At 46.1% G+C, this 15,927-nt stretch overlaps 1 protein-coding gene across 7 annotated transcripts in view; it reads left to right on the top strand.

Moving 5' to 3' along the window:
• The window catches only part of Cramp1l (cramped chromatin regulator homolog 1), a 54,615-nt gene that overhangs the window by 33,903 nt on the left and 4,785 nt on the right, over positions 1-15,927 (top strand). For 5 of the 7 annotated variants that reach the window (XM_006524702.4, XM_006524703.4, XM_017317589.2 and 2 more), the window contains exons 11-20: positions 2,275-2,452; positions 4,261-4,442; positions 4,532-4,606; positions 7,152-7,233; positions 8,330-8,434; positions 8,679-8,857; positions 9,537-9,602; positions 10,330-10,561; positions 11,359-11,523; positions 12,867-13,012. In XM_006524702.4, the coding sequence (XP_006524765.1) occupies positions 2,275-2,452; positions 4,261-4,442; positions 4,532-4,606; positions 7,152-7,233; positions 8,330-8,434; positions 8,679-8,857; positions 9,537-9,602; positions 10,330-10,561; positions 11,359-11,523; positions 12,867-13,012 (1,410 nt within the window). The remainder of the gene's footprint in view (positions 1-2,274; positions 2,453-4,260; positions 4,443-4,531; positions 4,607-7,151; positions 7,234-8,329; positions 8,435-8,678; positions 8,858-9,536; positions 9,603-10,329; positions 10,562-11,358; positions 11,524-12,866; positions 13,013-15,927) is intronic. The other 2 variants (XM_011246544.1, XM_011246545.3) reach the window with 2 other exon arrangements.

Raw genomic sequence — 15,927 nt, 5'->3', positions numbered from 1 at the left:
GAAGCCTGGGCTAACCTTTGAGCCAGTGGGGAAGTGAGAGGTTCTAGCCTTGGCTTCAACTGAAAAATAAGTGCAACCGTTTGGAACAGTTTTGTGGAAGATGATGAGCCAGAAGTGCGCTAAGGCTCCTGGCCAGCAGCCTCAGTACCACTGAGTTCTTGCAAGGCACATACTATCATCTCTCTTTCCATTTTACAATTCTGAGGACCCAGAAAGGAACACTTAATCTGAGATCAGTCTGGACTTTTTTTAAGAAACAAAAAGTAGAAGGAATGGAGAAGGAAAACAAATAAGAAATAAAGGTATTGCAGAGGCAGGGATAGTTATGAGGGTGTGGGTTCATTTCAGAAAATAGCCAAGCTCCTTTAGTGACTTAATGGGGTCTGCTGAAATTGAAGACTTTGGGCCAGAGACAGGTCATCTGTCCTTTGTTTCCCTACTTTTTCTTCCTGGCAGAGCTGTTGTAAGCAAGTACCCCAAGAGTACTGAGACTCAGTGACCAGAGTCAGCTGAAATGCTCAGTCTGAGGTGGGAATACTGCTATTCCCAGAACCTAGATTGCTAGTAGGAAGGTGCAGGGAACAGGGACCGCTTGGCAGGATTGGACTTGCGCTGGTTGCTTGTGCACAGTAGATGAGACAATAGTGCGGACCTGGGCGTGTTGTGAAGTAGCCCTAGTAAGACAGGGTGTGGGTACTTCTGGGAAGAGTTCAGAATTGAGCATTTGGTCAGGTCTTCCTGAAGTTGGTGAGTCCTCAGAATAGGTATAGCAACAAAGAGGTGGAATGCCTTTGTGAGGCCCAAGGACTTGAAGGTATCTATTTTTTTTTTGCTGTCAATTTGTGTGTGAAAATGTGGGTACTCAAATGCCATGGCACATGTGGACGTCGGAGGACAATTGTTCAGGAATCTGTTCTTCTCCCCTACCTCCCTTTTTTTTTGAGGAAGTTTTTTCTTTTTTTCTGTCCTATGCTTTACTTCTTCTCCAGGCTGTTGGGCCTGTGAGCTGCTCTATCCTGTCGCCTCCGATCTTGTTTGAGGAGTTCTGGGATTACGGATGTGTGCCCTCATCATGGTTTCAGCGAATCAAAACTCAACTCCAAAGGCTTGTTCATGAAGTGCCTTTATTTGCTGAGCCATCTCGTTGGCCCCTGAAACCACCCCTTAAATGGCTTTGGACACCCATGAGGTTGGGCGCTAGAAAACAGGCTCTTCAGCTGTGACCAGTTTTCAGGAGGGACTCTGTTTCCTCCTGTTCACAGGAGTAGAAGTTAGGATGATTGTCTCAGGTTAGCTTTTTTCTGTGGCTTTTCAAAAAGACAAGCCTTTGTCACTCACCAGTCTGTCTTCCCTGTGCCATAACTCTGCTTAGTAGAGTGGGTAACACCAGACCGTGGGTCCCTTTCCCTCTCTCTGCCATAGAGCATCTTGTCTGTTGTTACTACCACACCCAGCCAGTGGAAGCTAAGCTCTCCTGAGGAAAGTGCTGCATTGCTTCAATTACTTTACTTTTACTTTACTCCCTGAGGATTTATAACTTTCCCCTCTCCCTCCCTCCCTCCCTCCCTCCCTCCCTCCCTCCCTCCCTCCCTCCCCCTCTTCCTTCCTTCCTTTCTTTCTTTCTTTCTTTCTTTCTTTCTTTCTTTCTTTCTTTCTTTCTTTCTTTCTTTCTTTCTTTCTTTGTTTCTTCTTTCTTTCCTATTTCTTGACATTTTTCATTCTTGTTTTTTTGGTTGTTGTTTTTAAGATGCCTCACAACATAGCACAGGTTGTCTGGCTTGGAACTCCTGTAGATCAGGTTGGGTCAAACCTACATGAATCTGCATGGCTCTGTCTCAGAGTACTGGATTAAAAGTGTGCATTTCCACATGTCCCTTAGTAATTTTACATCTCTGGGCAATTAGAATTAGTCAGGTGTAGCTACTCTTTATAATCCTAACACCTGGAAGGCTAAGTTGGGCAAATCACCAGAGGTTTGAGGCCAGCCTAAGCTATTTAGTAGACACATATCAGCTAAGGCTGCAGGGTGAAACTATTTCAATTAAGAACACCACCACCTAGGACAGGAGAGATAGCCCAGCAGTTACAGGGGTTTGTTGCTTCCCAGAAGACCAGAGTTCAATTCCTAGCGATGATGTGGGGGTGTGATGTGTACGAGTGACTTTGGGGCATTCCAAAGTTTTGCCACCATGGAAATGGATGGCCTTAGGATACTTGCGTTAGAACCATTTTCTTGAGCTGAACCTTTGTAATATTTGGCTGGTATCTTTCCAGGCTTTTGAAGCAAACACAGCATCAACGGCTTCAGTCAGGCCCACCCAGGAGGAACAGTCCACAACTCCACCAGGGAAGGTAGTGACCATCAACTCTCGGAGTCCCCGCTGTTCTCGAAACCCATCTACCCTCCGAAGCAACAAGACTTTCCCATCTGCTTCTGCCCCTTGCTCCCCAGGTATACTTCAAGAGCATCCTGATGTTTCTGGTACTGTGTCAAAACTAAACACATGGTCCTGCTGTCTACCACCCATGGTCTAGTGGGCATAGTAAAGGGCAAATATCACCCATTGGGGATGACGAACACAGGGGACTGTTACAAAGGACCTAGTTCATGTGATAAAGAGGATTAGTTCTGTCTCTCTCCTTTTTTTCCCTAAGATTATTATATTTATATGAGTAGCTGTGTTCAGACACACCAGTAGAGAACATCGGATCCCATTACAGATGGTTGTGAGCCACCATGTGGTTGCTGGGAATTGAACTCAGGACCTCTGGAAGAGCAGTCAGTGCTCTTAACCACTAAGCCATCTTTCAAGCCTGAGGATTAGTTCTTTAATCTGTAGTGACTTGATTTTTTTTTTTACATCCAAAACATTAGAATGACGCAGTCTTCAATTAAGGTGTGTGCTGGCAGTTTAGTGTAGTTTTGGAAAGAAAGGTGGGGTAACTTGCTTCTCAGTATATCCTTAAATTTCATTTGAGGAATACTGTTTTGTGCTACTAAGGGTGGCAAGCAGGCCATCACACACATTAGGCAGTCACTTCACTGCTGAGCTATCACCCAGCTCCTAGGAAAATGTAATTCTCTACTGAACACATAAATCCTAGGAAGAGCACAGTCCTTCCCCAGGATCCCTCTGCCTGCTTTACGTCTACAGAGCCCCCTTTATTTCACTTCTTTAAGGGAGGCCCAAAGATAACAGTAATTCTTTTGGCAAAAAGACATTTTTTAGTAATACTGTTTTTCATTCAAGAACATTAATGGCTTACGATATCTCTGACTTAATATTTTGTGAGCATTTTTTTCCACTAAAATCTATTTGGTAATCCTTCCAAGAGACCTGTGTGAACTCAAGGCTCTTGTTTTAGAGACACATCTTAGCAGTTGTTCATTTTCTGTTTTTGCTTCCTCTTTCTTACGCCTTTAGGAAGCTGCCTCAGGCAACAGCACCTAAGCCATAAATCCCTGCAGATAAAGGCATGTTGCCTAAAGTGGGCCAGGTAGCAGCTCAGTACCACTTCTTGGACCTTGTAGTGAATTTTTAGTGTCCTAGCATTTTCTGTCTGATTGAGGATCACAGGCCCAGGGCCTGTACTTTCAGACATCTGTACCAAGTCTGGCAAACTTGGCCTGAGACCTGAGAGGCTCATACGAAGCTAGAAACCTTGAAGGTGCTTTATAGCAGCACTACCACAATGGAATTTCAGCAGTGTTATTGTGAAATAAGTATTTTCTGTCCTTTGATTACTGGAACTGTTTTCTGTAAAACAAGGAATTTTAACCAGGACCCATGTATGTAATCTAGTGCACTTTTTGTAATTGCCTGTATTACACAAACAGCTGTATAAGCACATAGCCACACTCTTTCAAATGTACTCTTGTGACAGCTTTCTTGCTGCCTCGTGAAGTTGGGTTACTCTAGTGACAAGATGGTCACTGGGTGTGTTGTTAACCAGCCTTTACAGAGCGTGTTGGTCAGCTTGGGTTGCCCCAGCATCCTTACCGCTCAGGAGTCTTGATTAGTTGTCCTGCCTTCTCTCTGCACATAGATAGTGGTGATGGGCTTGCACTCGGGAAGCCTTTAGGCCGGGTAAAATGGGACCAGAAATCAAAGGAAGAAAGGCAGGACTTTGCTGAGATAAGGTCTATGCAGCTGAAAGTTGTTAGGAAACGTCTTTCTTGGCTTACTTCCTGGTGGGGCTGCATTTGCCCTGAGGAGGGCATAGGTGTGTGTCAGCACATAACTCTCCTTTCTGTTCCAGGTTTGAGAAACCCCCCAAGGCCTCTCTTGGTGGCTGGTCCCTCCAGCACAGGAAGCAGTGACTCAGATGGTGGCCTCTTTGCTGTCCCAACGACTTTGCCACCAAATAGTCGACATGGAAAGCTCTTCTCTCCCAGTAAGGAGGCGGAGCTGACTTTTCGGCAGCACTTGGACTCCATCAGCGTGAGTGCTGGGAGTGCCGGGTGGGATGGTTGTGGTGTACTTTGCAGATAGAATTTCTGTTTCCCGGGCTCATGTTCCTTCTCTCATAGATACAGTCAGACTTTTTCTCACCAAAGCCCAAGAAACTACGGAAACGGCACTTAAGAAAGCCACTGGTGGTCCAGGTAAGGGAACATTGCTTGAATCTGCGTGGCTGCATTGTGTTTGTCAGTTCTACACTCTAGCTGCTGGACTGCACAAGAGATACTGTTTTCTTACATGCCTTTGGATTTCAGAGTGACACAGAGAAAATTCCTGCCCTTATAAATAGGGAAAATAAAACCTAAGAACAGAAAATTTAAAGTTATCCATATAAATAAAGACTTTGGTTGGCACTGAAAATTATTTACAGGCATGGTTGTAGTTCTGACTCCCAAGAGCGTCCCAGCTTGAGTGTCTCCCATCTCTGTTAGAGCAATGTGCCAAGAGCTGGGCTGGCAGAAGCCAAGGAGTTTAGAACTGCAGTAAGTGGTAGGAGAACCCACAGATGCCATCTGTAAGCTGTGGCAGACACAGGCTATACCTGGCACCCAAGAAAGAAGAGAGCAGCATCTCCAGGTGTAAGGGAGCACGCTGTGGTAATACAGCCATAGGGACTTGTGAATTAGGGTGATTCTCGGGAGTCACAGATAGACCAATTTTCTATTTTCAGTCTCTTAGAAACCTTTTTCTCTAAGTCTGGTGAGGTAGCTCAGTAGAGAAATTTCAGTTCTCTCCCCAGGACCCACATGCTAGAAGGAAAAATCCAGATTGTAAAAGTTGTTTTTTTAACCTCTATACTCATGTCATGCTGTGTCTACACACTTAATAAACATAATTTTAAAATTAAAAAGAAATTACCTTGAGATTAGGCTATTGATAAGTAGATATGCTGAGTATAATGGCTACAGAGTGAGACCACGCTCCAAAACAAAGGAGCATTGTGTGGGTGGTCTTAGAAAGTGTGTTGTAAACCTTCTAACATGTGTTCACCTGCCTTTAATTCTCAGCTTAGTTTTGCTGTCTCTGATCCTTTGTCCTGGAAGTAGGAAAATGTTTCTGACTTGATACAGGCTCTAGGGTTGTTTAATTCAGCATCTGAATATTAATTCAGACCCCATGGTCTCAATGAAATCTGGTTTGTTTTATGGATGAGAATATGTGTGGTGGCACAGTGTATGTGTGGGTGGATGCGGGTGGAGCCCGGAAGTTGATATTAGATGTCTTCCTTAGTGCTTTCCACCTTAAAAATTGAGGCAGTGCTTCTCACTTAAAGTCAGACCTCCAAGACGGCTAGTCTAGCTATCTGACTGGCTCAGGGGATCTCCTCTCTCTGCTTCCTGCAATCTGCAATCTGGAGTTAAAGGTGGGTCTCCATGCCCACCTGAAATTTGTGTGGGTTTCAGGCGATCTGAGTTCCTGTCTTGCGCATGCATAGCAAGTGCTTACTTCCTGAACCTCAACCCCAGTCTGTCTGTATTATTTTAAAAAGTCCATACTGGGCATGTGTGTGTGTGGGCGTGTGTTAGTTAGCAGCTCATGATTTTTTCATAGAATCACCTACAAGAAGCCCTGGTCCCAACAACTACCAGTCCACCCACTATTTTTATGAACTTGCTTATTCTAGTTCATCAAATGGGAATGTACAGCAGCATGTGGTCTTACTTATTACTTTTGTAAATATGTAAAGCTTTACTGACATAAAGCTATGGTCTTTATGTCTATACTTTCTGCACTGCTTTCCTGCCACAAGATCAGGGGCAAGAGTGGTCCCAAAGCATTCTGTCTGGCCCTTTATGGAAAAACTTACTGAGCACTGCCTCAGCCTTGGTAATGAAGCGTGGTGAGCCCCAGAGTGCAGAGTTGTTAGTGAGCTGAGCGCACTTTCATCTGCAGCAGTAGCTCTTTCTGTCCTCCAGTGTTTGCCAACATCCTGAGAAGATCGTGCATGAGAAAATGTCTCAAGGTACCCTGAGTCCTTTATATATGAACAGAGTATCAACTCTATCAGACTCTATTGTGTGCTGATCCATTGCAGTGGACAGATCCATGTAAATGTTCTACTGTTAGCATTGTCAGTGGCCAGTGCAGGTTCTTCTCAGCTGAGTAGGGACTTACGTGCCTCGGGACCCTTTATTCGTGAGCAGGAAGGAAACTGGAAATGGTCATTCTTGTCTCCCAGTGCCACTTGTTACAAGCAGTCCCTTAATTAACTTTCTCCATCCTGACCACCAAAATGCTCATCATTGAGCCCCATCTGCTTACTCTGTGGTTGTAAACAGATGTCTGTATTCAGTTGCCTGTGTCTAGCCAAATCCAGAACATTGTAGGTTTGAACTGGATCCTCTTGATATTTCTGTAGTTTTCCTTGGAAAAGGTCTTATTCCCATCATTCTAGTGTCTTTCTTATTTATTTAGACACTGGTATCTTTTTGTTTTGTTTGTTGTTTTGGTTTTGTGGTTTGTTTTTTTTTTTTTTTTAAATGTGTGTGTGTGCGTGTGTGCGTGCGTGCGTGCGCGCGCGCAGCCTTCTGTGGCTGTCCTAGAACTAGCTCTATAGAGCAGGCTGGCCACAAACTGCTCTGCCTGGCTCTGCCTCCTGAGTGCGGGAATTAAAGTCATGTGCCACCACCTCCTGGTTGACAGTTATGTCTTATCATCTTTATTATTTGCATTTTTTTTTTCTCACAGAGGACACTGCTCCCTAGACCTTCTGAAAACCAGTCCCACAATGTGTGCTCCTTCTCCATCCTGTCTAACTCTCCTATAGCTGGTAAGGCCAGGCCCTCTGCCTCCCTGGGATCGCTTTCTCTATTACCTGAATGTGCCTCACTCTGGGTTTCCATGGCTATGAGTATGACATTTCTAGCATACCTCTGTTCGTTCTTCCAGCATACACTAATTATACACTGTGTCCCCTGTGCTGCATCTAGCTGCCACTATGGACAAGACTCTGCCACTCCCTGGAGTAGTGTGCCTTCTTTAGAAGTGTGCTCTGTTGTGTTTGTGGGCAGCACCGCTGAGTTCAGTTCAGTGGAGTGGTTTCGATTTCTGCCTATAGAGCCACAATAGGCACTTAGGAAATAACCATGCTGTTGGAGTGTGTGATCACAGTTTTTATTACGTCTGTAAATGTAGTGGGTGTCCTGGTGCTTTGAAGCAAGTCTCACAGTGTCCCTCAGTGAGTACACATGCTCATTGATAGATCTTGATTAATCTCATCTGTTTGTCACTCATGATCAAACCCAGAGCTGTGGGCAGCAGAGCACTGCTGTGCTGCTGGCCTGTGTCTTCAGCTTATGATAATCTTTTTTTAAAGGCTTACTTACTTTTATGTGCATGTATAAGTGCCTGAATAAGCACCAAAAGCCCAGGAAGGGCACAAGCAGTGTCAGCTCTCCTGCAGTTAGAGGTGGTGATGAGTTACCAGATGGGTGCTAGGAGACAAACCAGGGTCCTGTGCAGAAGCAGCAAGTACTCGTCACCACTGAGCCACCTCCAGTCCCTGCGCGGCTTCATCCTTTACCCTGCTGTGTTTGGTCTGTGTGTGGTGTTCTGCCTGCATGTGTGTCTGTGCAGCATGCGCTTGTGTGTACAGAGGCCAGAAGGGCGTGTCGGATTCCCTGAAACTGGAGTTACCAGGGGGCTGTGAGCCATCGTGTGAGTTCTGGGAACTTACCTCAGATCTTTTCTTTACTAGGAGCCTGTATGATTCGATCTCTCACTCCCCAAGTTAGCAAGTGTCTGCAGTGTTGAGTGGCTTGCTATGACCCTAGCTATGTCTGTGAAGGAAACCTTCCATAGCTCATTGTGCATGGTAGAGTGTGGAAAAACCAGGTGATATGCCTACGTTTGCCTTCCTCTCACAGGGAGAGGCTGGTTCCGGCCCATCCAGTCTTCTTTGACCAAAGCAGCTCTGTCTCGACCGATAGTGCCCAAGGTCCTCCCATCTCAGGCCACCAGTCACCTGCCCAGTAAGTGATGCACAGTGACAGCCACTATGTGAGGTTCCTTAGTTGCTTTTTTGGACATACATCTTTGTAATATTCTCTTCTTCTCCAAGGCATAATGTCTTACTGCTTTGCTAAGAGTATATCAAATTGCTTGGCTCTTCACTGAAGAGAGGTGTGAGGGAGAACCTGTCCTAAGCTCTCTGGGCATACATCATGGAGTGGAGTATTATGGAACAGAGGTTTGATATATCACTCCTGTTGCTAGGTGCCATCGACTTAGCAGCTCAAAGTGCTGGCATCATCCCTGGAAGTCCCTTGCCAATTTTAGATACTGATGGCTCATCTGGCATCTCTCCACTGTCTTCAGAACAAGCAACCACTGCCATCTCGGGGCAGGGTGACACTGGACCACACCAGAACAGAGACCCTGTTACTGCTGTAAGGGTGAGAACATTTACAAGGGCTGTTTGTTGTTCCCAGTAGCTTCTGGAGTGAGGTCATACGTCTGGGTCACACTGAACCCTGTTGCACCTTTGGAAGCCTAATGGTTAGAGAAAACACTGAACCAGAGATACCAAGGTTTGAACACCTACCATGGAGCACAGAGTGGGAGGCAGTGAAGAGACATGTTTGCTGTGTGGTTCTAAAGAAGCCATTGCTAAACCATGCATGGGGGTATAGCTTTGAATTTCATCCTAGTAGGCTGACATCAGCCCATGGGTCCCCACTTAGGAAGTACTGAGTGCTTGGTATCTCTGTGGAAAACAGTTCGTATGGCCTTGACCACTCTTTTTCATGTATCTCCAAATGCTCTGATTCCTTTGCTTGTTGGAGTAGAGGCTGGGTTTTGTAGACCCCATGGAGCTCGGAGATTATGTGGTCAGGCTGTTACTGAACTGTGTAGTTTCCTCTTAAAAATCAATAAATGGTTGTAAGTGCAGAGCCGACAATCTGAGAGTTGTTCTCCATCATTTCCAGCTTAGAGCACAATCCATTTCTTCACCTGTTTGTAGGGACACCGGCTTAACTGAGAACAGTTTTTCTTTGGTGCACAGCCAGACAAGTACTTTAGCTGTTTTTCCAGCTCAGTGTGGACCATTCAGAAGTCTTCTTGTTGTTCCAGGGCACTAATGACCCATTTATCAGTGTTACAAGACCAGAGCAGGAGCCAATGACAGATGGTTTCCAGGTAGAGTACATTCTGGGCTTCAGTGTCCTCTCCCTGCGTGCATGGACTGTGCTTCCCAGCAGTGTTGTCCTTTCACCTAACTTGGGGATTGCTATTGTTTCCTGGATGAACGGATTGTATTGTCCCTTCTCCAGCTTCCTTTTGTTGAACCCCATGTCTGAAAGGACTAGGTTTTCAGCTGGTGGCTTTTGGAGAGTTATTCTCCACTAGATGCTGACAGTGGGAATAGGCTCACCCTACCCTGGCTTAACGTTTTTCTGAAGAAGTGCATTTCCTGAGTGCGCCTCTCTCTTGGGAGAAAGAATGGTGAATCCCTGCATTTCTCTCTTGGGAGAATGGTGAATCCCTGCATTTCTCTCTTGGGAGAATGGTGAATCCCTGCATTTCTCTCTTGGGAGAATGGTGAATCCCTGCATTTCTCTCTTGGGAGAATGGTGAATCCCTGCATTTCTCTCTTGGGAGAATGGTGAATCCCTGCATTTCTCTCTTGGGAGAATGGTGAATCCCTGCATCTCTCTTGGGAGAATGGTGAATCCCTGCATCTCTCTTGGGAGAATGGTGAATCCCTGCATTTCTCTTGGGAGAATGGTGAATCCCTGCATTTCTCTTGGGAGAATGGTGAATCCCTGCATTTCTTGCAGCTGCTAGGCTGGAGGTGGGCGTTGTACTCACTGTAACAAGTACTGATGGGTACCTTGTGTCTGAATAAGATTTGTTTCTTACTCAGGGATCACCTGCTCTGACCTTACCTGAGCTGTCCAAGGCTAATCTCCAGAATGGCCTGTCCATACCTTTACCCTCATCGGAGAGCTCCAGCACCCGTCTCTCCCCACCCAATGTTTCTGCACTGCTGGACATATCCCTACCTGGTCCACCTGAGGATGTTCTCTCACAGGGAGAACCTGCCACACAGATCAGTGACTCCATCATTGAAATTGCCATCAGCTCTGGCCAGTACAGTAAGTACAGATGGCCTTGGAAACCTTCCCTAGGCTCTCACTGAAATGGCCAGACTTACAAGAAGTAGACCTGATCTGTCTAAGGGTTAGCCAAACTTGCTGGCAAAGTTCCAGGGTAACTATCATTTTTGGCTTTGAATATGTGCCACTATAAGGTGCCTCTGCCTGGCTCTGGCAGGAGCAGTAACTGGTCGCTGGGGCCACTAGTGGTCTGGTTGAGTTTCTCCTGACCTTGAGGTAAGAATGGAATGGTTTTGAAGGCCCTCTGAAGTCTGGGGATCAGCCTTCTATTTGTGCATCTGGAAGATGACTTACATGTTTTAGGTAGTACTTAGCAAGTAGCTGCACACATGGTGACCAAGGGCCTGGTCTCACTTGTTCTGTGCTGGTGTTCCTGCTGGCAGTGGCACAGCTATTTTGCCTGCTGACATGATTCAGATATGTTTCAGGCAGACATGAATTCAGTCTCTTAGCTTATGAGCTTAATGGGTCCCTGACTTGCTTTTCTCAGTTGTAGGCTGGGAACTGTGTGTACCCCATAGGATGGAATCAGGAGCATGGGATGGGTGCAAACAACACCATGAAGATTATTGACATAGTACTTTGGGCCCTGCCTGCTGTGTTTTGTACTCCTAAAGCATAAAGTTACCTTGAAGGCTCTGTGATCCTTTTTTATAAACAGCTGCTATCCCTTTGGGGTGGGGCCAGTGCATCCTTGTTCTCCTGGATTCAGCAGTTCACAGCCTCTGCCCCATGGGTTCAGGGAAGCATCTCTGACCTTTGTTTTTGGTTGACAGGTGAAGGAGTTCCCCTTTCTCCAGCAAAACTGAACGGCAGTGACAGTTCCAAGAGTCTTCCCTCCCCATCTAGCAGCCCCCAGCCCAACTGGATTGCCTCTCCCACTCATGATCCCCAGTGGTATCCCAGTGACTCTGCAGATTCCTCACTCAGCAGCTTGTTCGGTGAGTGTTTCTGGAGGACTCTTCTTTCCAAGGTTGGAGTTAGGTTAGACCTCAGCGCTTTTGCTTGTTTCTCAAGTATTTATTTCTGAGTTAACTGAAACGTGTAATTTACATATAGGAGAATGCATAGATTTTCAGTTTGTAGTTCACTGGATGTCGACATGCTTGTAGACTCTGAGAGCCCACAGCCCAGTACAGACAGAACATTCAAGTCATTCATGGGATTCTCAATGCCTTCTCCAGTCTGTTTAGCCTTCCTAACCCTTTTCTTATAGAGCTCTTGCAAAGACAAACAGACCAGACCAGACCATCTTTATGTTCCCAATTTCTTTATATATTCAGTCAGGTACTCTGAAGTGAATGTTGCAGCTGACTTGTGGTGGTATTGTTTGTTTGTTTGTTTGTTTGTTTGTTTGTTTGTTTGTTTGAGACAGGGTTTCTCTTTGTAGCCCTGGCTGGCCTAGAACTCACTTTGTAGACCAGGCTGGCCTGGAACTCAGAAATCCTCCTGCCTCTGCCTCCCCAGTGCTGGAATTAAAGGCATGCACCACCATGCTCGGCCATGTGGTGGTATTCTTGACCACATATGGAAAATTATAGAACGTGTCTTTCTTCCCCCAGGAAGAGATCCCATTCTGTTTTACACCTTACTGAATCACTTTGTAGGATGAAGTCAAATTGAAGCAGCTATGGGTCAGTAATGGATAGGAGCACACATTGGCCAAGACTGCTTAATTTTTATTAATACATCTGTCCCCTATTTAAACCCAAACCTGTCAGTGCCCTGAATATGAGTTTGGGGGATGGAGTCACTGAACCTGTTTATTTTGTTCTTTTCCCCCCGTGGTGCTACAGTGAGTCGATCTCCATTCTCTGCTTTTCACTATCCCTCGTTTCCTTGGTGGGTGTATTGAGGATGGATGGCTAAGCTGACTTTCACAGTGCCAGGACCCAGGCTTTTACCCTGATAATTCCAGATTTGATCATCCTTGATTATATAGCACTGTACCTAGTGGAAGAGTACACAGAACCAGCCTCACAGTCCAGGTTTTTTTTAATCACAAGAAACAGTGCAAACATGAGGAGAAATTCCCTGCAATCTATGAAGTCAGAATTAAACTTAATGCCTATTAGTGAGGGTCTGCCACAGAGAATACAGTATAGGAGGAGCTCGGCATGCGGCCCTTGGAAATGATAAAGATGAATGTACACTAACACAGATGACAAAGCCTATTGTAGCATAATGTCATGGGTAGCCCTTGACACAAGTGTGAAGGTGGAGACCTAGAGGGCCCTGACTAGGCTACCTGGACACTCATGCCTGACTCACCTTCTTTCCACAGCCAGCTTCATATCTCCAGAGAAGAGCAGAAAGATGCTACCAACTACTGTTGGGGCCAACAGCGGCACATCTTTGCTTGGCCCTAGCTTGTTGGATGGAAATTCAAGGGACTCTTTTGTGTCCAGGTCTCTGGCTGATGTTGCAGAAGTAAGTTCAGTGCCATACTCCTGAACTTTTAACTTTCCACCTCATTCTGGAGGCTATGGGGTCCTTTGTAGGTCCTGTGGGTCTTCAGCAGTGCTCACTGAGTCTGTTATGTGAGAGAACAGTATACAGGTCTTTAGTCTCTGAGAGATCTGGCAGCACTTGGGCAACTGATGGCCCACAGCAAACTCTTAAGGATCAGGTGTCCTTTGTAGGATTCTTAACTTGGGAAGCCCGGGATCAGAGTGGAGAACAGGTCCCCAAAAGCAGGCAGAATGCTGTTGTCCTTCCTCTTTATGTCCTTCCCTTGCTCAGTGACCTTGGGCTGACTCAGTTACCTAATCTATAACATGTCCTGCCATTTGGGAGTTGTATGATGCTACTTTATCACCTTTTCTGCCCTGCCTATAGAGAAGGCCTGTTAGGGGGCATTTCCTGTAATGTGCTGTGGCCATGACCCTGTGGAACTTAGGAAGAGGTTCTGCATTAGAGTTCTGTCTTTTTTCTATGTATGCTTTTCCACATTTGAACTAGGTTGTCCGTCCCTGCAGTCATCCAGAGTGTTGGGAACAAAAAGGGGGGAGGGGGCTGGTGGCCCTGGGGAAAAGTGGGGGAGGAAAAGGGGCCTAACGTCCGGCCAGACCTCCTGTGTTCTGGGCAGGCAGACGCTTTTCCACTCGTCCCCAGGTGAGCATGCCTGACCCACGCAGCGTGGGGTGGAAAAGGGGCAGCCCCTGACCGGGGACCCCAGGGCTACCTTGCTAAAGCCCCAGGATTGTAGGAGAGAGGGAATAGGGGAAGAAGTTCCCAACACTGATCAGAGTGTGCGGCTGGTCTTGATGGGGCAGAGACTCTCTATGGTTTAAGAGCTTTATTATAGAAATGCAGGGAGAGGGGCTGGTGAGATGGCTCAGTGGGTAAGAGCACCCGACTGCTCTTCCGAAGGTCTGGAGTTCAAATCCCAGCAACCACATGGTGGCTCACAACCATCCGTAACGAGATCTGGCGCCCTCTTCTGGAGTGTCTGAAGACAGCTACAGTGTACTTACATATAATGAATAAATAAATCTTTAAAAAAAAAAAAAAAGAAATGCAGGGAGAAAGAGAGAAGGTAGGAAGAGAGAGAGAGAGAGAGAGAGAGAGAGAGAGAGAGAGAGAGCGAGAGAGAGAAGGGGAGAAGAAGACAAAGAGAAGAGGGAGGAGGAGAGAGAAGTGAGAGGTAAAGGAACAAAAGAGTAAGAGAGCGAAGTGGGGGCTGAGCACCCCTTTTTGTGGTCTTCACTGTTGCTAGGTAACTGGGGAGGAGTTTAGCCTGAAGGTTGACCATGCTTCTTTTGTGGGGGCTGTGGGAGGTGGTACCTTAGGCAGGGGCCGGAGTACCAGGAGCATGAGGGAACACCTACCGTGTCATGTGGGTGATTTATGACCATCGGGGTTCAGATCTCAGCTTGACTGGAGACCAGCCTGCATTTCCCTACACCAGAGGTCCTAACGTTGCCTCTATGTGCCCGGCCAGTTAGGATCCCAGTGCCAGTATTGGTGGGAGGAGTAAGAACAGATGTGGTGCTGGGTGCAGAGCTTTAGACAGCATGAGAGACTTGATCCCGATTCACACCATGTGAGAAGGATGCTTCAGTAGCATTTCCCAAGTTGGTTCCCTGGATATCAATGCCTTGGTAATTATTTCAGGAGAGTTTTATAGCCAGACACTTGAGGAAAAGTACAGGTGAAAACAATATTCAAAATAGCTATTTCCTTGAGGCTTGGAAGCATAAACCTGTAATCTCAGCGTTGACTTGAGACTAAGGTTGGAGGATAGCTGTGGATCTGAGGTCAGCCTAGCATATAGAATGAGACCCTGTCTTAGAAAAACAAAACCGAACAATATAAGCTACAACTTTTTTCACAAAAAATACATCATTAGCTTCTCATGTTTTCAGTGTGGGCTTTGAGACTGTTGAATTATAGTATGCTTTGATGACTTCTGAGTTGAACCATGACATACTTGGCCAGTTCAAAACAGTGTTAGAGTTGAGAGGTTGACGAGATGGCCAGATAATTTTAAGAACCTCTGTGTGCAATCATGAGGACAGGTATTTAGATCTTAGCACCCATGTAATAACCTGTCCCTCCAGCCTATGCCTGTGACCCAGCTGTAGCTGTAGGAAGGCATGAGCAGGAGGATCACTTCTTGACTAATATAATAGCCTAGCCTAAAATACAGTAAGACCCAGGATTAGGAGGAAATCCTGCCTGAAGGAGTGGGTGGGGAGTGATGGAGGACACCTGGCACAGGTGTACAAACACAGAGGTACATATATTCACAGACAAATACACACATAAATAAATAGCAAATTAGATACAGCCATACTGTGAATCTTCTCGCATCATCTTTATGTGTTTGGGCTGTGTGTTCACGTGGGTGTGGAGGCCATAATTCCACAAATCTTCAGTAATGTGCTCCATCTTAATTTTGTAGTTCATTTAATCATATACGTTGTCTTTGTGTGGTGTGGTTGCAATGAGGAGTCGGATCTGAGGACACCTTGTGAGAACTGGTTCTCTCCTACTCTTTGGGCCCCATTGATTGAACTTGGGTTGTCTGGCTTGCCATAATCACCTTTACCCACTGACGTCATACTAGCCTGCTACCTTACTTATGTATTCAGACAGGAAGTTGAACCTGGAGCTCATAGATTGTGATAGGTTGGTGGCCAATGGGACTCAGGGGTCCTCCTGTCTGATCCCCTAGCTTGATTACAAATGTTACTCCCTGCTTCTCTACGGGTACTAGGGATGCCAACGCAAGACCTCATGCCTACACGGAAAGCATCTTTCTGACTGAGCCATCTCTCTGGAACCCTCTCTTGTATAATGCTATTTCTCAAGGCTATTCACTATGGATTCTTTACTCACTA

This window comes from Mus musculus, chromosome 17 (genome assembly GCF_000001635.26).
Source record: "Mus musculus strain C57BL/6J chromosome 17, GRCm38.p6 C57BL/6J".
Lineage (NCBI taxonomy): Eukaryota > Metazoa > Chordata > Mammalia > Rodentia > Muridae > Mus > Mus musculus.
The sequence above is the reverse complement of the archived record's forward strand: the minus strand, read 5'-3'. Positions and strand labels throughout refer to the sequence as shown.